Source organism: Pteronotus mesoamericanus, unplaced genomic scaffold (assembly GCF_021234165.1).
Source record: "Pteronotus mesoamericanus isolate MK-2021 breed Mesoamerican mustached bat unplaced genomic scaffold, CSHL_Meso_final contig_20, whole genome shotgun sequence".
NCBI lineage: Eukaryota > Metazoa > Chordata > Mammalia > Chiroptera > Mormoopidae > Pteronotus > Pteronotus mesoamericanus.
This window is the reverse complement of record NW_026555085.1, coordinates 28,782,870-28,808,299: the sequence shown is the minus strand read 5'-3', so window position 1 is coordinate 28,808,299 and position 25,430 is coordinate 28,782,870. Positions and strand designations below refer to the sequence as shown.

At 32.3% G+C, this 25,430-nt stretch overlaps 1 protein-coding gene across 1 annotated transcript in view; it reads left to right on the top strand.

Moving 5' to 3' along the window:
* Positions 1-25,430, top strand: part of EYS (eyes shut homolog) — a 1,478,297-nt gene that overhangs the window by 121,558 nt on the left and 1,331,309 nt on the right. The window contains 4 exon segments of the mRNA XM_054568619.1: positions 1,528-1,721; positions 2,601-2,689; positions 2,691-2,726; positions 23,631-23,745. Of these exon segments, the coding sequence (XP_054424594.1) occupies positions 1,528-1,721; positions 2,601-2,689; positions 2,691-2,726; positions 23,631-23,745 (434 nt within the window).

Below are 25,430 nucleotides of genomic sequence, written 5' to 3'. Positions count from 1 at the left end.
TCTACCTAAAATGCACCTACTGAGAAAATGAATAGAAAAGGTAAAGCAAGACAAGGAGAAAATATTTGCAAGTCACATATGTCATAATGAAATTGTATTTACAATACAAAGCATACTCACTACTCAATAATGAGAAAATTAATACAATTTAAAAATAGCTGACTACATATTTAAATAGAAATTTCATTCAAGAGTATGTACAAATGGATGTTGAATCTATGAGAGGATATACAAAATTGTTACGTTTATGGAAATGAAAATTGAAAGCAAAAGGAGATCCTATTGTACACCTGCTAGAATGGCTATAAAAAAAGAAGTTAGGCAATATCAAATGTTAGCAAAAATGGGGAGAAACAGAACATCTCCTTCATTGTTGGTTTGAATGTGAAATGGTACAGCCACATTGCAAAAACAGTTTCATAATTTCTTAAAAATTTATACATAAATTTATCATAAACCTCGGCAATTCTACCACTAAGACTCTAAGAGATATAAAAATGTATATCCATGCAAATTCTTGAGTATGAATTCATTATTTATAAAAGTTAGTTTCTGAGCAAATCTTGAAGTTCTCATCACACGAAAAAAATGTTACTATGTGTGGTAATGAATGTTAACTAAATGTTATCATTTCTCAATATTTACATTTTATGTTGTATAATTGAAACTAATATAATGTTAAATGTTAATTATATCTTAACAAAAAGGTACAAAGTGGAAAAATTTTGAGGATTGTTGATGTCATATCATGTATCAGAGTTTTGTTACTTTTATTACCAAAGAGTAATTCACAAAACATTTTGCTTATTCATTGATCAGTTAATGAACATTTGGGTTGTTTCCATTTTGTACCTTTTTGTTGAGATACAATTAACATTTAACATTATATTAGTTTCAGTAATACAACATACAATGTTTTTATACAATCCAAACATTTGGGTTGTTTCCATTTTGTACCTTTTTGTTGAGATATAATTAATATCTAACATTATATTAGTTTCAGTTATACAACATAAAATGTTTTATACAACCCAAAGGTTCGTTAACTGATCAATGAATAAGCGAAATGTTCTGTGAATTACTCTTTGGTAATAAAAGTAACAAAACTCTGATACATGATACAACATCAACAGTCCTCAAAATTTTTATGTTAAGCAAAAGAAGCCAATGGCAAAAGACAATGCATTGTACGATTATATTTATGTAAAATGCCCAGAAAATGCAAATCTATGAGACAGAATGATTAATGATGCCTGGCAGTGGAGATGGAAAAAAGGAGTGAGCATAAAAGAGCTCTCCTGTGGGTCATGAAAATGTGTTAAAAGCTGAATAGTGCCTGTGGTTGAATAGCACCATACATTTGCAAAAGGTATTGAATTATTGGTTTGCAATGGATTAATACTATGATATATAAATTATACCATGAAAAATCTGGTTAAAAAAGTCCATGAATTCTAGACATTTTTTATAATAAACTTGCTACATATATATGCTCATATTTTCTTTTTATGTGTGTCATCTTTCAAGGTCCATTCTGTGAAGAACTACTGGAATGCTGTTTTTCTCCATCAGGTTGGAAAAGAGGAATTTACCAAAATAAAAGCTCTGCTTATATGTGTGTGTGCCCAGGGGGATTTCTCAATCAAAACTGTGAAACTGATGTCAATAAGTGTTTATAGAAACCATGTCAAAATGGTGCTGACTGCACTGACATTGCAAATGTAAGTCTGAATCTTACATATAAGAAAGTGGTTTTAAAACTTTTTTTTACAATTATCACACTATTTTAAAAATACAAATAATTATAGTTTTCATTAATTTATTATAATTTTCAAAGTCAGGAAACTCAAGAAATCTACTTGTGTAATTTTTCCCATTTTAAATAGAAATCACAATTTAAAATGCATTATTTAGTTTTATTTTGCTCTTGCACCACAATTCTCTCTTGTAAACAAAGAAATTTTGTAAACTTTGTGTTTTTATTAATTGCTTTTTAATTTTTTAGTTATTTGAATATTATGTATTCTTATAGTCTAACTTTTAAATTTAACATTTAAATAAATAATAGTAGATAAATATTTAATAGTTCCTACAAATAACTTTTTTATGTTAGTAATATTCATATTTCAATTCATGATATGAATTCATATTTATACCCCGAAGGCCTCTTTACTCACTTTGTGCTAGTTATCCTGGCTACCAACTAAGACCGGAGCTGGAGCTATCAGCCAGAACCCTAACTCTAACTCTCCTGTATCTTGGGAACTGGTTTCCAAGATAATTAGACTGACACTCTATGGCCTTTTAAATGTAGCTCTGAAAGACACAGAGCATCATTTTCTTTTTAGTCAGAGATTTCTTACATTCAGGTGGGTGACATATAGTCCCCAATTCTCGATTAGAGTGTTGAATTCACATATCTAGGAAAGGAGTTTGAAATGAGAGACATTGTTTGACATTTTGGAATATAAAATATTCCACAATGTCGCACAGAAAACTTACACTACATGCTTATAAAAATAATTTCCATGTTAGAATTATTTCATAATTTTTGAGATATCTAAAAACTTTAATAAAAAATACATTTTAATCTTTCCTAGGATACCATATGCATCTGTTCACCAATATTTACAGACAAGCTTTGTAAGAGACTTCAAATACCATGTGACTAATTGTTTTGCAAGAATAATGACATATATGAACTATGAGGAAGATTATCATTGCCGGTATAGTTAACTAATTTCCTATTTTATTAAATAAAAATGCATGACTTTTAAAGACATCTTTTTTAAGCTTAAATGTTTATTAATGATATACAGTATTCTCTTTCAGGTTCAAGTAGAAACTTTTAAATATGTTTTTATGTGCTTAATTTTTGTGGTACTGATTTTGAATACATATTTAAGAAATTCTCAGACATAATTTGGGCATCAGTTGTAAAACATATATTTTGTTTTATAATGGTGATTTTTAAGATAACTAAATAATATTTGAAGGTCTAGAAAAAAAAAGATAAAGGTAAGTACCACAGTACTATTTCCATTATACACATACAATGTTACTGTTATATTGTGAAAGTATAGAGTAACCATCCCTTCCTTCAATTCATAGACCTCACCTAAGTTTTTAGTTTAGAGTCTTCAGGCAAGCGTTTTAAGAAAGAGTGCTTTATCTGAATAAGAATTTTCTAAAAAAATTATCCATTTGTAAATGACAGAAGTGACCTAGTTGTCTGGGCCTATAATTTTAGTCCATTATAAATAGCTTTATAGGTACTTCCTCACACCATTAAGAAGTATAATTTGTACTCTTCATACTTGCTTGACTTTTATCTGACTGCTTGAAGTAAGTTCCATTGGGCATTACTGAAGGGCAATAAACAGGCTTAAATTTTAGAATATTCATAAAAGCAGAAAATTAAAAGTTGTGGCACAGGAAACACAAAACACATTGAAAAGAAATTTAGAACATGCATACACATCATAGATGTACAATGGACAGTATTTTCATCAGTTTTAAAGAAATATAAATACAAAGTTTAGACAACCTATTAAGATTTTAAAAATGTGACATTTTCAAAAAAGAATGAAAGTTCATCATTATATGAAGACATTGAATGATCTAACCCATTTAGTCAAATTTGTATATACATTCAATCTTCTATTAATTTACAAATAAATTCAATTGTTATCCTTTTAAAAATATTGACTTTTAATTTATAATATCTGTTCTAAGCCTAATAGTGCTAGTATTTTTATGAATCTACTTTAAAAAGTGGTCAGCTTTTAAAAGTAGGTAAAGAGTTATATTAATATGGGTAAATATACATTCATATGTAATATTTATTTTGTTTTTAATTAAGTATGATGCTTTTACTGGCCCTTATTAATAGCAATATTCTGGTTGTCTAGAAAGTTTTTCTTTTATATTTCTTCATCAAGGAGAAAACAAGCAAGGCATTGTTGCCATCTCTCAGTTGATTATTCTGTTATTAATTGATAGATTTCATTTTAAAATGATGGAGTTTAATCTAGAAATTTTTGTTAAGCATGTATTAGATATGACAAATGCTGTAGAAATTCAAGGTAGGTATCCCAAACATAAATGAAATATGTCAAGTAGGTATGTTAGTTGTAGCAACTTGGAAGTAAACTTATTTGTGAAATTAATATGAGCCTTTATATGTGTTCTTACTGTTGAGATTGCCCACATTCTTTAGGAATTTGGCATACATTTTGCTCATTTCATATCTACTTCATTGAAAACATTGTCACCACTTTTGGATAAATTAGATCCCTGAATAATAGAGGGTAAAATATAAAGAAAGTGAAAAAAATTGCTTCAACAGGGCAGAAATAGAACATAGCCTATTTTGAATGTTGAGTAAAAAATTGAGCCTCAGAAATAAATAAGAATGTGGTAAAATTTTAAAACTCAAAAGCAGAATTTCTAGCCTTCAAATTCCCAGTTCGCAAACTAACCACTGACAGTCAAAAAATTTACTACCTTTGACTCAAATAAAGTAATGAAGATATAGTCAATATAAATTAATAAAGCATGAAGTTGAAACAATCACAAAAATCAACCTTGAAGTCTATTTTTCTTTTCTCAAAGGTTATTAAAGGAATCCCTGAAAATAATAAGAAAAACAATAGCCCATTGACTTAAATGCCTTTAAGTTAAAATTTTTTTTGTGCATTGCTATATTAGAAGATATGATTTTTTAGATCAATGATTCTTACATTTTAGCTGCAACAGACTTTAGTTGCATCAGAATCTCCTGAAGGGCTATTTAAAACACAAATAGCTGTTTCCTGCCCCTGGAATTTCTAATTCAGTAAGTCTGGGATGGGGATTGTAAATGTGCTTTTCTAACAAATTCATAAGTGATGCTGATGCTGCTGATCTGGAGATCATACTTTGAGAATTCCGGGTTAAGATTGGTTGAGTTCAAACAATATCAATGCAGAAAATCCTTCTATTCTGTTTTGCCTACTATACCACACACCTCAACCCAAGCATTTACTCTTCTATTCTGAATCTGGGAGAAAAAAAATGTGGGGTTGGAGAAAGTAAAATAAAGATTGGAGAATAGGAAGGTGATGACCGTATCAGTTTTTCTTAACATATAGACTGGATCTAAACTCCATTGATTCGATGAGAGTAACTGAAGCAAACTTACCTCTTTGAGAAAGGCAGTAAATAAAGTTTATGAGAACTTATTTGATATCTAATGACCACAGCAAACCAGTGTTAAAAAGGAGTTAATTTTTACACATGCCTACAAATTAGCATTTCCCTTAGCAACTACAGAAATGACACTTGGCAAACAAATGTTATTTTTTAAGAGCAGTAAATAACAGTGGTGAAGAGTTGTAAATGGCATTGCTGGGAGCAGGTGAGGCACAGGTGGAATCTGGTGGGAAAGGAAGAGGGATCACTGATGTCAGAGTCAGCAGGCAGGGGGAACACAATGTTGAAGATTTTCTAAAATTACTGAGGGATGTTTAGTTCAGGGTGTATTTTGGCTAATGGTTTAAAATAACTGGAGTTTGTGAGATAAAGTAATTGCAGAAAATTTTTTAAAATACTTGAAGAATTTCTCTTAGTACTCAAAAGGAAATGAGCTAAGCTTTCGTCAGGAAAAGAATGGTTTACTCAGAGAAATTTAGAAGAGTTGAATGACAAGACCAAAAGATATGAGAAAGTTAAGGGAAACCAAAAAGGTATGATTAATCATCCTGGGCTTGGAAACAGTGGGAGGGGGATGTTGTTTCCCTTCTGTATAGTGAAAGGGCAAGCTAAGAATGAAGTTAATCGAAAGAAGAACTGTAGCCGTAATATGGAATAGTATGACATTAAATATTATCTTAATGTAGATGGACATATTTACCTCCAACCTACAACCTGACATTGAGGGAGCAGAGGGACTAAGTATAACACATACTTATTCTTCTCTCACCTTCTGATCTCTGTTTGGTGCACCTTATTAGTAGAAGCCATGTAGGAACCACTGATCAGCATCATGAAGAATAGTGCAGAATAGAGAAGGATGAAGACTATTTAGAACCCAAAGCATGTACATTAACATAACAAATTATAATACATTAACATAATTAATGTCTTAACATAATTACATAATAAATTATAAGACATTACAGGGGGTTATGCTGAAGAGAGAAGGAAATACCAGTGATTTCAGAGGGTGTAAAGAAATGGAAGAGATATTCTCAGAGACTAGAATATGTACTAAAATATGTAAAGGTTGAATATGTACCTGACTATGGGCTCCTGAGAAGCATACTCCTTGATCTATTTTTTTTCTAGAAGGCAACTCTGACTCTAAATGTAACTCTAATATAATGACATAAGAAGGCTATACTCTGAATTTTATGACTTGTAAATGCACAAGGACCTAGGACCCACACAATCATATGAACACAAGGATGGCCTAAACTCAAGAGTCAGCCCTGCTGCACCAGAAGGTCATTTACAGTGAATGTTGTGGCACAGAAATCCTTGCCCATTTCCAGCACCACAACTTGGCACAGAAATGGGACAATAGAAACCAAATAATTCTCACTCTTTTCTACCATCACTCTTTTCAGTCTACTGAAGTGAAAAGGGAATTCTCCCCACACTTTTTGTTTATTTGTCCGCAAGAAATTGTTTTAAGGTTGTTTGGTGCTTTTTTTTACTCTTAGGTATCTTAAATAACCATTTGGCAGAAGTCTGTGACTTAAGTGACACTGAATTTCTTGTCAGAGGTTTTAAGAAAAAGTGAAATAGTCAAACTTTACAATGACATTTAAAAAAAAAAAAAAGTCTTAAAGCAAGTAGCTGTGCTTCTAAAGGCTATATTGTAACCGTGAAGAAATCCAAAGAGTGAACAAAGCCAAAATACAAATAAAGGGGCTGAAAGGAGTAAAAAAATAGAACCATGGAGCAAGGATTTCTCTAAACAGTTTGACCATGGGCCAATGAAACCTCCACCAGTTTAGCGTTTGAATTGAGATTATGTTGTTTATAACTGAACATCTTAATTCATACACTGGAAATCTTTGTAAACCATTTATTTTATTTTATCACATATCAATGATCTTTTGTCATAATTGTTCTATTGTTTAACCAGTTATTAGTCATCTAGTAAAATATATGAAAATATTCCTCCCATTCAGATGCAACTTTATATACTATTATCTTCAGTTATTATGAAAACCTCTTTTATTGTGAGATGTTCAAATGTGTGACAGTGTTTTAATCATTTCTGTATCTCTGGAGACTTTTAGCGTGTAACACAGAATACTTCCCAACAGTTTATTTAATTTATTATTTAATTTGTTTAAAATAAATATTTTGGATTTTACTGAATGAAATTATTATTCTGAGGTAACATGAAATAACTTATTAATTCATTAATTTAATGATAAATTTCTGAGTGCCTGCTTTTTCATAAACATTTTTGTTGCAGGGGAAAAAAATATTTCATAGCAGCAGAAAAAAATGAAAAGAAAAAAGGACATAACACTCTTCCCTCAAGAAACTTACATTCTAGTAGTTAGATATGTACTATTTTAAAGAATCACTCAAACTTCCTCCACTGGCTTACTGGTGATGATGATAATTGAGGACTCAATTTGGAATATATTTCTAAAGAAGGTTCAGTTTTTGTTAAGAACTGAATGTGAATCAAGAGATAAAAGGAAGCCAAGGGTAATTCTAACATTGTTTGCTCCATTAATAGATTGGAATATTATTTTGTAAAATGGGGAAATATGTATGAAAAGAAACATTGTTGTGAAGGATGGAAATCAAGAAGTCAGTTTTGGACATGTTCGCTGAAACACCTAATACGGACAAGTGGAAATTAATGAGTTAGAGGTTCAGGTATGTTAGTTTCCATTTTGGAGGAGACTACATATGGACATTTGAAAGCCAGGGAGAAGAACATGGTGCTGAAACCCAGAAAACTGATGAGATTGCCTTGGAGTGAGGCTAGGTAAAGGAATGAAAGATTTGTGCACTAGCACCTTAGATGTTCTTATACCTAAGAGAATTAAGGGATAAGGATATATAATTGAAAAGTAGGAATCAGTGAGTTAAGATGAGAAAAATACATAGCATCATCATAAAAACAATAAATTATTTTACACATATTAAGAAAATATTGTACTACTTCAAGAATGTGACTAGATCTAGTTAAAGGAAAATGAGAATTGATCTTTACAATTGAAGATAAGGATTTCCTTGAAAAGAACAGTTTGACAGAATGGTGGGGAAAAAACTATTGATTAGATCCAGTTTGCAAGTGAATATAAAAAAAGAACATTTTTTTCCCTAAAAAGATAGCAGAAATATAGAGTAAGGTGACAGCTAAAGGAAGTTCAAAACAGGTCATTTTTAAACAGTATGAGATATGAAGTAGGATATAGTACTCAAGCAAAGGAGTTGGATAAATAGGATGGCAGACATTATATCAATTGTAGCAGGAGGAAAAGTAGAATATTTGTACTGATATAGGTGTTTTGAATGTGTAATAATTAATTATTTAGAAAATGTCTTCTGTTCTATTCTTCAAGAGAAGTAAGAAGCAAAGTGAGATGAAAAGGTATGAAACAGAAATCCAGATGTGTGGAGAAAAAATTAGTATTATTAATACATAGTAATAAGAGTCTCCTAGAAGTTAGTGAAAATGAATTTAAAGTGAGTTCAATCTACAATAAAGTGTGACATCCTCAAACCATGTGTAACTATTCATATGCCCACATGAAATAGCTTGGATATTAAATTAAACTAGGGTTTGTTCTTAACCAGCCTACAGTAGTAGAAAAAGATGGTTAAGTGATTTGAGGGTATAAACAAGAAGAGAGTATAGAATTGGCCATGTAATCTAATTTAGGTAAGTAAGGAAATGAGAATATGATGAGGATGAAGAATATTAAAGAGTTGATAGGGTCAATGGCTTATTGGGTTGTGGAATGATTGTGGAAAAAAATAACTAGCAAAAGTGAGCTGGAAAACAAAATGAGGCTGTTGGTAGGCTACAAGATATTTAAAACTAAGATTAAGGGGTTATGATTATGGAGGGAATCTAATTATGTATAACGGTATGGTAGTGTATAGTGAGAGTAGCCTGGAAAGTTATAATGAAGATTAAGATTTTTGAGTTGAGGTGGTCTAGTCCTTTGAGAATCCAAAGTTTTAAGTGGATCAACTCTGCAAATATCAAAATAACTAAGTGAGGCTGAGGTTGTATTAAAGTAAATGTAATAATGAGGTGTTAAATATCAAAGAAATAAAATTAGAGGGGATGCCCAGGAGTGTTAGCTATGAATACAGCAGATGGATATATGAATGGCATGGTTTAATGCCACCAAGTTCAAATAATTGAGATGTATTAAGGAGAAAAAAAGGACACTAATGAGAAAAACACCTACCTAATATTCAGGTCCTGAAATGTGAGGGGTGAGGGATAAAGCCTTCAAGAGTTTGCAGTCAAAACGAAACATTTGTCGAGAATTGACTGGGTGTAAAGACTCTCATGGTATGGGATGACCTGGGAGCCTTTGGCTTCTTGGGTGTTTGAGGTATTTGGTGATAAGGGATAAACCATGATGGCCTAGAAGGTAGATCACAGGGGACAACTGTGAGTGTTGGCATTAAGTTATGGGTGTGAGGAATTAACAAGTCATAGAGTAGTGGATAATTTTTTGGAAACACCTACAAAGGCAATGCTAAAGCTACAGGTCTCTGTGAGCCCCAGTTCATTTACATGGGTGGTGATATCCAGGACACAGCAGAGGACAGCCCCAGAGTGGCTTTCTAGGGACCCTGGTCATTTCTCTGATGGAGGCACAGGGCTAGTGGAGGGACAGACATTATGACCTGACATATAGGTTTTGGAGCTGTTCATTACACACAACAGCAGAAAGCGTTTATACCACAAGACCCAAGACCACTAAAGACTTTGATGACTATAATTAATTGTACTCCTAATATTGCCATCACACACACACAATGCATCCATGCACAGACATATACATCTATTCTAATATTTACAAATGGGATAATATTTCCCGTATATAAAAGATGATCACATTCTGAATGTTTAAATTTAAATGGGGAAATACGAATCAGAAACTAAATGTTAATAAAACCAGCTAGTATCTTTTTCTTACAACATTTTCTTCTCCAGTCAAAAATCAATTGTTAACAAATAGTTACTGTTACCTTTGTATAAAACACCAAAAACTAGGTACTGAAAAAATATAAATATTATATCTTAAAAAAAAGACATTTTGTGATACACAAGTTTTTACTTCTAAATCTTTTGTTTTCTCCATTCCAATTCTAAGATATTTCATGAGAAAAGGATGATTAATTTTATTCTGTCACTTTGCTGTTTTTTTTTCTCTTCTCTTAGTCACTGAATTGCAATTATAGTTTGCCCCTGCTTAAGTGCCAATCCAATGCATTAACATGCTTTATTTTTCTTGAGTCAGTTTCAACATTTCATTAGTCTGTGTAATGTCTCACTATATCAGCCATGAGTAGAATTCAGGTTTTCAGTTTGTGTCAAAGTAAACCTAATTAGGCACACATTGTGACTTTGAAATAGAACATTGTACCACGGAATTCACGTAGGTCAACATATTTCCTTTCAACATGTAATAAAGTTATATTTTTATATTAATTTTGGAAAATGCTTTTAAAAATAGCAATCACACATTTGAGTGAGGAATTTTTTAGTGAAATGTGTTCATTTGGTCACTCAATCATTTTCAGCTAACAAGACACTTCAATTTCTTTGAGCTAATTATCTTAAAGCTGAGTGGCCACATTTTTCTTTCCTTAAAATCCATAATCCTATTTATAAGGCTAACTTTCCCTTTTGAATAAATTATTCTAAAATGTAACAATTAAAAACTTTGTTAAAGTTTAAATATAGTTTCATACTTTGAGATTCTGGTTGTAAACTCTATACAATTAAAAATGTTTAGGGCATTGTTGATATTTCCTTATCATGAATGTCTTCTGTTACTATTATTATAACATTATATTTTCTTGGAACTATCAGAGTTGGCAGAGGTCATCCTCACATCTCGTTCCTCAAGTGCTTCATTTTGAGAATGTGTGTTCACGTTAAGTATAATTTTTCTCCCTTAGTTCTGAGCCTATTAATTTTCATATAAGTAATAAATAATAAAACATTATAATAGAAGTTAATACAAACCTATGTACATAGAAGTTGAATGAATACCATGTAATCTCTAAGTGTACAATTTCTAACACTTCTAAATATCCAATACTCTTCAACTGTGCCTTCAGGATCTCAATTTGTTAGCAGCCAATTCTCCAATATCATCATCTCTTTTGTATACCTTTCTTTCTTTCCACAACATGTGTACAACTGGTGAGAAAGTGTATAAAGAGCCTTGTCCTTGTTACCATATCCACACTGTTTTTCTTTCTTTTCCAGAAAAGCCTACTCACTTTTTAGCAAATGACATCAGCTGTCATTTCTCTGAAACACTGTCTCTCCCTCTCAATGGTCCTTTACAAAATATGCCTTCTTCTCTCAATTCCTCTTCATCCCCCTCTAATGTTTTTAGCATCTTGGAAATCCATCCACCTTGGTTGCTTAAATACTTTGACAATTATTTTACAATTATTTTTTTCCTCCTCCCCCTGTTCTTGGTCTATTTCCCATGGTCATATGTTATGATTTATCATGATCTATAATTGCACACCCTCCAACATACTGATTTAAATATTTCCACTCTCTAAACAACACTTCATGTATTTCAAGCTCACTCAATTACATACTCTATCACCAAAATTATGTAACATTTTCCTATAACCAATGAGCACCTCTAATTATTTGACTGCACTTGCTCACTTCTGTCCCTCACCTTTGACAGGTCCTCATTTTCCTTTGTACAAAACTTACCTGTATATTCACTCTCAAACTTCTTATTTCTCTCTTCTTATGTTCTATTGACTTGAAAACACAACACCTGTTTAATTCTGCCTCCCACTAGGTAAACCTGTGTCTATTTCCATGCATATCTGATGTGGCATCTCAAACTTAATATATTCCAAATTAATGGTTGATATTCAATCCCTGAATAAACCTGCTTTTCTGTTAGTTCTTTGGACTTATCTTTGATTTTTGTCTCTCTCTCTCAGCCTACTTCTTATGCATCAATAATCCATCAAGCTCTCCCATAAATATTCATCCATGAATATAAACACCTTTATCATTATGAAGTTATCGCTCTTGTCAAGCCACCAAAAATTATCATCTGGAATAATTCAATAGTCCTCCACTTGATCTCCTTGCTTTGACTCTTCATCCAATTATATGCAGAATAGTGAATGCAAACCTCTTTGAGAAAGCTAATATTTGGGTAGTGATTAAAGTGAAATGGTGGACCATTCACCTTTCTAGGGGAAGGCTGTCTATAGCAGAGGGAGCACCTACTGCAAAACCCCTGTCCTATTCAGATCATACTAATGAGATCAGTGGGATTGGTCTGAAGGAAACAAGGGAAATTAGTGAGAATGGAAGAGAAAGCAGAGTTTAGAGCAGTTGCAGATCACACATACCATTTTAATGTCTTTGATTTTTAGCTTAAGCAAAATAAGCAGTATTGCACTGTTTTCTGGCAAATGAGTGATATTATCCAGTATTTTAAATTTATGCTTTGGCTGTCATGTTGGAAAGAAACTTGTAGAAATGCACAATAGCTGAAAAGAGACCTGTTGGGAGCTATTGTAGCAATCTAGATAGGAGAGAAGACATGGTAAGAAATGGTTAGATTATGAAGATGTTTATAAAATGGAATCAATAGAATAACCCAGTACAAGGGAATTTCTATAAAGATATACTGTATGGGTTAAAGAGAAAAAAGAGTATATGCTGTTTAATGGCTCTATAGTTTTGGCCAGAGCAACTAGAAGACAGAATTGTCATCATCTTATACAATGAAAGCTACAGGTAAAGCAAATTTGAGATGATTTGTTTCATATCATCTGTTTTCCCCACAAACGAGTGTATATGTCTTAAAATCATGTTACTTTGCTCTAGTACCATTTAATGGGTTTGTTCTCATAAGAGTTCAATAAAATTAAAGCATTTAAAATACTTATAAAAATAGCCATATTTTGTCCCTGCCTATCTTTCCACTATAACTTCCTACTATGTTCCTTTTATTATTCAGCTTCTGCCCAAAACTACAATAGTTCGATGTTTATTTCATTCAGGCTTTTGTTCAGATAAACATATTCTAATGAAGCCTTTCCTGTCAATCTTAACAAACATTCCTTAAGTATCTCTTCCCAGCTACTCTCCATTTTAATGTGACTTTATTTATTTTATAGCATTTATCACTATCTGTTATTATATTTTATGTATTTACAATTTTCTTCCTGCCCCATAATCTAATGTATATTAGGAGAAAAATGTTTTCTATTTTCAATTTTGGCTTTCTATAATCTATAATTAAAGTATATCATGCTAACATTGCTAACAAAATGCAGACTTTTTGTCTGTTAATTTTATTTTAAGGTTTAAAGAACCATGAAATATGAAACATTTATCTCTTGGGATCCAGGAAGTCACTCAGTTAATGCATAAAATATAAATTGATGAAATAAGTAGTCTTAAGACTAGGAATTCATTTATGGCCATACAAGTCACAGTAAGTCAGCATTAGTGGCATCGCAAAGCTTCTTTTGGAAGGACAAGTTCTTATTTGCCTCAAAAGATTTTTTCCAAGAAGTGGAATAAGTATATGACAGTACTGAAATTAATACAAGTTTTAACTCTCTATTAGAATCCCCATCTATACACAATAAAACCAAACCTAAACAAAGCAAACCACAATGCTTTGGTTAAGACAAAAATTATGTCACTCAGAATGCTTCAAGTCCTGAAAAAAAAAGTACCCAAAACCCCTCCAAGTCTTCAAACAAGTGATGGGAGTATTTGAAGATAACAGAATCAGAGAAAACTACTTGGAGTTACTTTGTAACTATCTCTTTTTTGTTTCCTAGAATAGCACAGAGTTTGAAAGAAGTATTTCAGCAGTGGGAAAACTTTAATATACTCCCTATCCAAAGGAGATATATTGTTAGCATACTGTCTTTGAAGTAGTTCTTTCAAAAATCATATATATTTGATGTTCAAGTCCCAGTTTCTTTTGCTTTATAGGGTGGTTACTTCATCATTTTAATGCATTACTTTAACAATTCCCCAACAATTATTTATAATTTTATTAAATTTATGGTTTCTGTGATATTTTCAGAAATATTTTTAATTATATTTAAGTATATATTTAGTTTCACTGATTTTCATTTTATTTTGTGTTTTCTCTATACTTTAAAAATAAAAATGATACAGTATGTCCATATTACATGTACTGTATTTACCAAAATGCTGATGATGAAATTTTGCTCAGGTATTGCTGTCATTACTCTGTTTTGTTCAATGTAATGTTCCCAACAGAGCCTGACATTTCTCATTAAAATCAGTAGCATGTATTCTAAAAGTCACTGAACAGAGTTTTTGATACTCTGTCCAAGAAACAGAGTTAACCAATTGTTCAATAAATATTGGCAAATTGACAAAATGCAAGCTAATAAGAGAGAGAAATTTAAGGCTGTTATAGGAAATAATTTCAGGGGAAAAAAAGGAGAGAATGAAAGTGTGCTTTATTGTAGCTTTTACACTAATGTATAATATTACCTTTATCTTATTTCCTTCCCTTACATGTATCTTTGAGGGTCATCTCTGCTTTTCTATATATAATGAAATATATATATATATATATATATTTCAAAACCATTATATAAATTCATCTTACCTTCCCAACTCACAAAAATATTTCTCATTTCCTAATATCCCATGCTCATTATAAAAATAGTTCTTTACAAAAATATAACTATAATTTAGATATAAAAGAAACATGGTGATCTAAAAAGCATTTGCTGGACACCTTGAGCAGCTTAAATGAGTTAGACCTCTCTGATCATCTTAACAAAAGTGATTTATATAGATTTTTCTTGCTTTGTGAACTAGGCAAACATTTGTAAATTAGTATAAGGAACACCAATGCAAAGACCATAAAATAGTGAGTACTTAATCAATATAAATATTTTGAATATTTGAGGGTAACTCAAAATCAGCTCCTTTTGTTGGGAACCATGCCCCCTGGTTTCAGGGACTGTGGCCCTGCCGACAGGCAAGAGGGCCCCAAGGCTGGGGCTGAGCAAGGAGGCCTTGGGAAAATAGGTGACTGAGGAGGCAAAACCTGTCCCTGCCTCCTTCACATCACCCTGCTTGGCCCTAGAGAATGGCTGGTTAGTCAATGACGGGTAAGACCCCTCAATGGCAGGAGCAATCTAAGACAGGCACAGTCGCATAGGGACCATCATAGGAATGACTAGGGGGATGGGGAGAAAGGGAAAAAGACCCTCACCCCTCAGCTTTGATATGGCTGGAGACCTCATTCTATCTGAAAGAAGTCTACTTATCTTTTGGCTGCTCTGTTGCACCTGCCTGGCTCAAGCTTGAAACAATACTAAAGGCAGGTACTGCCCTAAACTGGATCAGGCAGTTCCCAGGGACAATCAGGCCTGGAAAAAGAATGCATAAGTCCTATGAAACTTACTTTGCTAAGAATGCTCTCGAGTTAATGAGTACTGATGTTTGGGGTCTGAGCTAGAATGTGATCAGTTTCCCAGGTTTCAGGGCTGAATGGGAGCCACCCTGTCTACCAGACCTTGACCTGAGGCAAATCTCTGTGTTCCTTCAATTGTTATCTATGGTCTCCCTTTGTTTTCTGTAAACATAGCCTTTTAACATTGATTGATGAGCTTTTCATGCATTCTGTATATTCCTGCCCATATGGTTCTCAATTAAAGCTACTTTAAGGGAAGGTCTCCAGGCATTCTCCTAGAGGGAATCACCACCCTCTTTTCCTGGCAGGCCAAGAAGTGTCTGGAATGAGTTATTTTATTTTCCTCCATCTGCAGCAACCCGGAGGGACCCTGTGTGGGATGCAGTATCCCAATCAGAAGCAGTCTGGTTACCAGTTCCTTTCTGAAGGCCATAGACCTAGACTCTCCTCCATGATATCACTGAGAATACCCCACTCTATGTAGCTGAGAGGCTTTAGTCCTTAAATTCACAATTTAGTTCATTCTTCTGTACAAAAATACTAAGGAGTGAGGCAGCACAGGGTTCTGGGTCTGAGGTGTCCCTGTTCAGGAGCCAGCTAAGTGCTCCTTAGTGCTGTCTCATAGTGCTGTCCCTGGCAAACTTTGGAAAGATAGCAACTACTTATGTACTTTACCCTGAACTCTCCCACTAAAGATGAATCTCATGAGGGAAAGGAATTTGTCCATTGAAATATCCATCATGCCTAGAAAAATGACTATACAGTAGGAGCTCAAGAATTATTTGTTTCAGACTTAATGGATGAACCAGTTAGTGAATCATAAATGAAGAAATCGAGCATCTTGGGATATAGATCAAGGAAATCTAATGTGTGAATGATAGAAGTTCTGGAATAACAAGAACATATGGAGAAAAAGCCATATTTAATCAAGTTATATATTTTTCTGAGTTGGAGAAAGAACTGAGTCTGCATATTAAAAAGGCTCTGTATCCAAGCTAGAGTGATTGATAAAGAAATATCTATCAAGTTTTGAGGAAGAAAAGACAATTTACTTACAAAGAAAAAATAATCAGAGTGGCACTGTATTGTTTATGTGTAATACAGGTAGCTTGAAGACAGTGAAATGGCATTTATAACCTCAGAAAGAGTGGAAAGCATCTAAAGACTACTGAGAGAAAATACTTCCTTCCCCAACTCTTATACCTGACTGATTATATATTGATTGGTGAGAAAAAATTTTTACATGTATGTAATGATTAAGAAAACATCATACAGATCTCTATATAAAGAAAATAAGTACTTTTACTAAATATAAAATGGACTAGGGTTGAAAAACACATGTGTGTATGTACATACATGCACATGTACTCAAAAATGTAACTCTAAATTGGTAATGATATAATATCTTCTAAATATAATAGCAGGTGCTAAAATAGGGCCCCTGAAACAAATGGGATACCTAGTGGAAGAAATTATATTTAGGATCTAAAACTAAAAGAAATAAATTATTTAAGCAATACCTCAAGACTTGTAGTGGGGAAAAAAAAAAAAAAAACATCTTGAGGAAGCAAGGTGGCTGTCCATAAGGGAAAATTATGTATACACATTAGTGAAATAATTAAAATTTTGTTTGCAAAAAAAAAAAAAGTAAGAATGCGATTGATTATATATCAGGGAAGGAGAAAGATATCATTAATGGAATAAAAATATTTGGTAGCCTTTCTGAATTATGAAGAGAACTTCAATAAATAGCAACTTACACCAGAGGAAAAAAATGTAAAACTTATTAAATATGACAACTATTAAAGACATGAAGAAAATTACCAAACACTAATTGACACTTTGTTTTTTCCTTCCTGTTAATGTCAACAAATTTTTATTCTCTTGTTCATTCTGCCTCCAGGATATCTCTTCTATTTTCTTCTCTGCACTGTTATAGAATACATCTCATTTCTGCTGTATTACTGTACTTGTCCCTTGATTAGTCTCCAAACTGTAGTCTTATAAACATTCAATCTCCATTTTCATGCCAGACTAATTATAAATAATCTAGGCATACTACTAAAAATTTCAATTTTTCATTCTCTTTCATCATATTTCAGGATCAAATCCAAATGAAATCCAGTGAATGCCCATGTCGAATATTCTGAGGGTGCTGGAACAGAGCCATGCAGTTGTCTGATATGAAATTAAGCAAAGCAAGAGTTAAGTATGCAATGGACTTACTGATTTTAATTGGACATAATAGACCTTGTTAAAGACATTTAACTGCAAACATGACTACACACATTCATGCATATAAGGGAATATACATTGAACTGGAAAATGTGTAAGGAAAGGGGAGAAGGTGGGAGGTGGCAAGACAGGAGGAATGGAGGGAGGGAAGGATGGAAGAAAGGAAGCAAGGAAGCAGGGAAAGAGGAAAAAATAATACAGGAAAAGAAAGAGGAAAGGGTCTGTGAAACATAAATCTCTCCCCCAAAAGGAGAATTCATCTCAAGGGTGGGAACTCTCATCCACAGAGTTCTTGTTGTAAGGAACATGTACACCACAAGGACCTACCATGTAGACCTCTGCTATGGGAATCTTCCACATGCACAGATCTCCACGGTGGTAGAGCAGTTCTCTAATTACCGTAAAGGTGAAGTTTGAGTAACATATGTTTTCAGTGAAGTCAGAAAAGCTCTGGGCAATGAAAGGCTGAAAAGAAGTTTGGGCTGACAGTGGAATTGTCACGAAGAGGAGAAAGCCATGGTTGGAGTAGAATAAATGTGAAGATGTGTGCAGTAAAGTGTGCATAATATTTCTGGCAGAGTGGCAGTTGTCTCAGTTGAGCCAGCATGAAAGCTTAGTGCTGCAGTCCTGGACCTGAAGAATTTGAATTAATGAAGTGATCACAGTGCAAGGAGAAGTAGGATATGAGTAGCACTGTGGATTTTGGAGATCCCAGATATACTAGGGGTTGGCAGATAATTGAAGGGGACAGCAGTTTTAAAGGTAAGCAGAGGAGCTGTCTCTTCCATTTTGGATCATTAACGTTAACCTGACAGGCTGACACCTCTCTGTCTCTCCTTTCACTCTCTCTTAGCACTTTTCTGATAGTGATTTATGTTTATCATAGTCTTTAATTCAATGACACATTATCATTGATTCACGTGTGTCTCTTAAATTTTTTAAACTTGTTTTGTTTTTATTTTTATTTTTATTTTTTTAATTCCCACATTCTAGTTCCAATCCCTTGAAGTTTTTAACTCCTAGGTTTTGAATACTTGGTGAATTTTGGTACATGTTACAAATTTCTCAGTTCATTCTTCTCATCTTTTGCCGCTCTCATCATTTGCTTTGAACTCTGGTAATTTAGAATGGCTTGCAGTTGCCTGAGAACAGCATGTTTCCTCTCATTTTGGAAACATAGCATAAAATCTATACTCCATATAGAAAAAAATCTTTTAGTATACAATGAGAATCAAATTCATGAATATTGTCCCTTTTGATAGCCAAAGCATCTATAGAAGAATGGACAATTTAGAAAGGAATTAGTTTCTTGTTTATAGTATCTTTGGATTCTTGAAAGTATGGGTGGGAATATGATAGACTAGAATTTGATCACTGCTAATATCAAATGATGTCACCTTTGTATAGATACCTCATTTGTAATATCATAGGGTAAATATGGCTATAAATTTATGTTTATAATATATGATATCTTCAGGAAAAATTCCTACAAAGTAGAATTTTGTGTCAAAGGATACCACATTGTTTATATTTTCAAATATGAGTTTGTGACTATTTTTGTTGTAATTTTTGAGAAATTTACATCAAAATGATTATTAATTTTTATAATTAATAGGTAAATAGCATAAATTTTCCTATGGTCAATATTTCTATGGCATGAAAATCATTTCTTTCATAGAAATTTGAATTCTTCCTCGATGCAAATAAATAAACCAAACATCATTTAGAGCTATTTTTCTACCAAATATTTTTTGTTCAGCTATTTTTATTTAATTCAATTTTGGCAATTTATATTTTGACATAAAGTCTTTGGCATAATTACACAGAAGAATGTATAATATTATCAGCCTCTAATATTTTTCATATTCCTGGTTGCATTTTTATGTTTGTATATCTGTATTCTCTTTCTTGATTTTTTAATTATGATTCCAGAAGACTATCTCATGATCTTTATAAAAATGACATGGCCTGATTAATTGTAGCACTTTTAATATGAATTGTAGTAAATATAATTTCATACTAAATATTTATTCAAACTATAGTATTAGATACTGTACATGTGCTGGAAAATAAAATCTTTATTTTTTGGAAAAAATCACTCTATTTAAAATTTAGAGCTCTTGTAATGTCATCAGTAATGTATTACATTGATATAGCTTATTTTATTAAATTTGAAATATGAATTAAGAAAGAGTAAACTAAAATAAAAGGTATAGAATTTTTTAATTGTCAAAATCTAATTATAGAAGGTATTGGACTCTGATATTTATGCAAACCAATTCTTATAAAATATATCTTTGCCCTTATCAATTTTTAAAATAGTCTGATTCACTATTTTAAATTAAAAAATAAATTAATTAATAAACTAAAAAATAAAAATAAAAAATGTTAGTTTCTATATTTTCTCCCACTTTCTGCTATATTTTCGCAAAAATAAATTATACACTACTTTTTTGATGTCTTAGAAAGTGGTGAGGTGATAATTCTGATTGTATTGTTTATATTGATTACATTATTTTAATCTATTATTTTAAATATTCCTTTCTTTTTTTAATGAATTAATTTATTTTTCTAAATACATTTGTCTCTGCCTTCCCCCCACCAAATATTCTTTTCTTAACTCTCTTGACTCCATTAAAATTTTTGTTAGCCACTAATTCACCTTTTTTAAGGTATTATTTTACCATATTATTGTCTATATTGTACTTTATAAAAATCATATCTGTTTAATTCATAGGGTCAAAATGTTGATGTTATTTAAAACGTTTCTCTTTCTCTAGGTATTTTTCCCCACATAAATGTCTCAATTTTATTGTTGTAAGTGAAAATTATAGTTTTTCCTCTGTAAGAGAACTTCTTAAAAGATCCATGTTGTTCTAGAATTTGCTTTTTTCCCCCTTTGTTTTTGTTTTCTCTGGTTTAAATTCTTTAGAGGCAAAAATTCTACTTAAGCCTTCTTTTTCCCTGACTGCAGGTTGAGTTGATAGGATGTCATTTTTCTTGTGGATGGATTTCAGGAGCTTATTTTGGATTTCAAGACATGAACAGGACTGGATGTCTGGAGGGTTGATAGCCTATGACTCCACAGGAAGATTTTTTAACTATGGTTTCCTTTGCCTTAGGGTTAAACCTTCCTGGGCCAGGTGTCACAGATGGTGTTTTGGGGCTTCCTTCTTAGTATGTAGAGAAAGTGCTAACACTTTGGCCCATTTTTTTATGATCAGAAAGCCATGCTTTGTTTAGAAACAGCTTTCTGAGTTTCTGCTGCCTAATCTCATCCAGCAACCTGTTGATCTGATCTCATTAATGACCAAATATTAGTTGTTCATTTAATTCATAGCTCTGACCCTCCCTCATCTTTAGAAACCGTACTACAGAATAATAGAGAAACAAGTTCCAAACATGTCCTTAGCTAGCCTTGGCCAATTCAATTCATTCCCACTCAAAAGGAAAATTGAGATATGGTAGCCACAGCTCATCAGTGTTTGATATTCTAGTGCTTCCTTCTCCCTGCCACTCTTAGCCCAAGTAAGGAAGGGTAGGAATGCATCTTTCATAAGAAAGTGGTATTTGAATTACTTCTGGATCACTGGTTAAGTAAACATATCTTAAAAGATTTCATCAGTGTAGTAACTAGAGTACAATACATTTAAAATCAGACTGTATTTAATTTTAATAATAGCTCTAAAACTAGTGATATGATCAAAGCAGCTAACTTTTCCGAGCATGTTTCTTCATTTATAACATAGCGGTAATGTTATATCTCACATGGGATTCATAAGAATTGAATGAAAAAATTGTATAAGAGTAATTAATCTAGTGGCTGGCATATAGTAAGTGCTGAAAACAATGAATGGTTATTACTGATATAAGTGAAAGAAAGAGTCAATTCTGTAAGATGAAAGTTCAATGCTGTGCCTTGAACATCAGGAAAGGTAATTTCCAAAATGCTTTACTGATGCTATTTCAGATAAACTATGTTAACATGACCTTTGGTTTCTTCTTTTTATGAAATTATCCTTTGTTCCTATGAGAAATTTAAAGTAGGATATATATGGTATAATTCATTTCATTATTAAGTCAGCTTGTAACAACATAGTCTTAACAAGTATGATTTTTGGTCTGAATTCTCTAGTGTTTACCTCCAAGAGACACACTGTCACTTAATTTAGTACCCTATTTGGTTTAATAAATGTGATTTAAAGTACTGGAATATTTTTCACAAATTAATGAGAGTGAGGGCAAAGGAAGTCACGATAGTGGTATGTGTTCTTTAGCACCTTATTGACTGCAGCTAATGAAGAGGAATCCAATTTGTTTCTTGTCTGTCAGGCTAGGAATGCCTGGGACACTCACCTGGGCCCCACTGCTTGTGGTGAGTCTCCACAGACATTTCTCCAACTGGAGCCAGTGTTGTGGCTGGACTGGCCTTTGTGTTTCTTATTATGATTATGAGACACACAGCAGCAACAATAGGGAACTTGAACATGCAAGGGTTCTTACACACGGATCCTGGAGAATAAACAGCACCTCCAAGGGCCAGGAAGCAAGGTAGAAGGTAGAGAGAGAGTAAGTGAGCACAGACCTGGAGTTCTGTCTTTATTAGAGGTGAGATTGATGTTTTTAGGGTTTTGAAAATGTACTATTTATTAGTGAATTTAAAATATAATTGGAGAATTAGGGAGCAGGAACAAGATAGAAGAATCATTCAAGAGGTCTGTTATCTAGGTTGTCCGGGCCTTTCTAAAAGGGAAACGCCATGGATAGGGGAGGTCTGGCTACTTATCTACTTGTATAGTTAGTAGGTGTCATATAGCTGCCAATATGTGTTTTGGATCAAAATGGATGTCTTTGAAATGGATGCCTCAGCAATCAAAAGCTTAATGTCAGGCACTTATATTACAATAAAAAAACCTCATGGTCAGGCACATACAATACAAGAGTGCTTTATTAAAAAATAAAGCCCTGGCTGGTATGGTTCAGTGGATTGAGTGCTGGCCTGCAAACCAAAGGGGTGCTCTTTCAAATCCCAGTCAGGACACATGACTGGGTTGCAGGCCTGGTCCCTAGTAAGGGTGAACGGGATGCAACCACACATTGATGTTTCTCTCCCTCACTTTCTCCCTCCCTTCCCCTCTCTAAAAATAAATAAATAAAATCTTTTTAAAAAATTTAAAAAAACACAAAAATTATAAAACTGACAAGCAAAACTTCATAATTAGCCTAAACACGACCATACTGTTGTTTGCCACTGTAACACATTACACAATATCTAAAATTCATGTGTGTCATCAACTTTTGAAAGTGTATCATCAGTATGGAAGAGCTCTACTAAAGACTGAAAATCTCATTTGTCATCTTTTTCTTTACATTTCCATATGGTTTATTTTATTCCAGTAGTTTTCTATAACCTATATTTTATTGTTAATATCTAGTTAGACCAAAGTTGATTTACTCTTAAGTTCTAAAAGACAATATTAAGACCATCAATGAAAATGTATTTCGCTCTAATTCCCTTTAAATAGATAAATCTTTTCTTCTTTCTTAAGAACACAAGTATACACAGACAAAATTAATGATTGAATATATCATTTAATAATATATGTTGAATGTAATTTAAGCAAAGCATTATTATTTTTGGCAAACTGTTAATAGACTTTAGTGAAAATATTTAATTTGCAACTTTTCTTATTTATACTGATGTATTTACAGTTGTATGCCAAGATTTACTGGAAAGAACTGTGAGAAAGTAATTGACCACTGTAGACTGCTCAGCATCAACTGTCTGAATGAAGGATGGTGTTTCAATATAATTGGAAGATTCAGAGTAAGTAATTTAATACATGGCAAAGTAATTTAGCATGTCAGAGCACAATAGCTTCAGGCACTCTGCATTTTGAATGCTTATATCATTCTAAGCCAGAGAAATATACCCTTATATGGATATTATAAACATCACATTTGTATATATATATTTTTTTTAGTAGAAGAGATTTTTAACTTACTAGAATTATGTTAGGAGGATATTAACAAATGTCCTAGGCAGTGTTCTATTTTTAAAATATGACCATAGCTAATTGAGTGCTAGTGATATATCTCCCTTTACATAAGACCACTGTTACTATTCCTTAAACTCTTAAACTAGATGGGGAATAAAATTAGTCTGGTAGTTGTTAGAATATAAAAATATGTTTTTTAGCTAATTAGTTTTTTTTAAATAATTTTACAAATACAGTGTGTGTACTACACACAGGCATGTCCTACAATTTAACAATTCCATTTTTAGTTATGTCTACTGGAGAAATTATCATTTATGATTCTGATCTGTACATAAATACCATTCCATTTTACAGAAAAATAAAATGATTACTGAGATTTTGAAATATTTCCTTTAACTTACACATATCAATAGAAATAAATGAACCTAGATTTAAACTTATTCTGTGTGACCCCAGAACACATACTTTCAATTACTATTGTTGAAATCTGTTTGCAATAAAAAGCACATACCACCATATTTTTCTTTAAAACTTATCTATCTTTTCCTTAGTGTGAAATTGTCGAATTGAAATGTCTCTCTTAACTTTGGTTTGAAATTATTTTATATTAGCATTTTAATGTTTCAGTTTTGGTTCCTGTTTTCTTTCAAGATGGTCTCTGAGTATTTATCTCTAATTTTATATTTAAGTTTTTATTCTTCCATTATACTTTTCCCTGGGAGATCTCAACTACTGACTTAAAAATGTATTGACTCTATGTCCAACTGAAATTTCTATTTTAAGGAATTTGACTGGAGTTTTCATCACCTTGCAGAGGTTTTAAAGAATTATACTTTTATACTAACTCCATAGATAAAATATTAGTGAGAAAGGAATGCTATTAGACTTCTCATTTGGTAATAATTTAGGTGATTGGGATGTTAATGTACATTATTAAATGGTTTTAACATTATAATATTTTTCAAAAATATAATTTTCCTATTAGTAATCATAGTTTTAGCTGTATTGAGTTATAAAAAATAGTTTATATTTAAGTTGACACATATTTACAAATATAAAATTCAAATTAGATTATGGTTATGAATGACAGAAATTATTCTTCATCATACTTAAGTGATGTAACATATTAAAGAAAATAAAATGTATGTTGAATTTATTTTTAATTTTTTAATTTACTTATTTTTAGAGAGAGGAAGTAAGGGAGAAAGAGAAAGAGGGAAACATCAATGTGTGGTTGCTTCTCGTTTGCCTGCTGCTCGAGACCTTCCCTGCAACCCAGGCATGGGCCCTAGATGACGAGGAATTGAACCAACTACCGTTTGGCTCTTAGCCTGGCCAGCACACAATCTTTTGAAGTACAGGCCAGGGCTGTATACTGAATTTATTTTTAACATAGAAATATAAAATGAATTTTTCTAGATTATAATATTTTCGGAATTCTATAACTAATATTTGCTTTTCTAATTTGATGTTTGAATTTTTAACATTTGAATATGTCAACTAATTTCAAAGA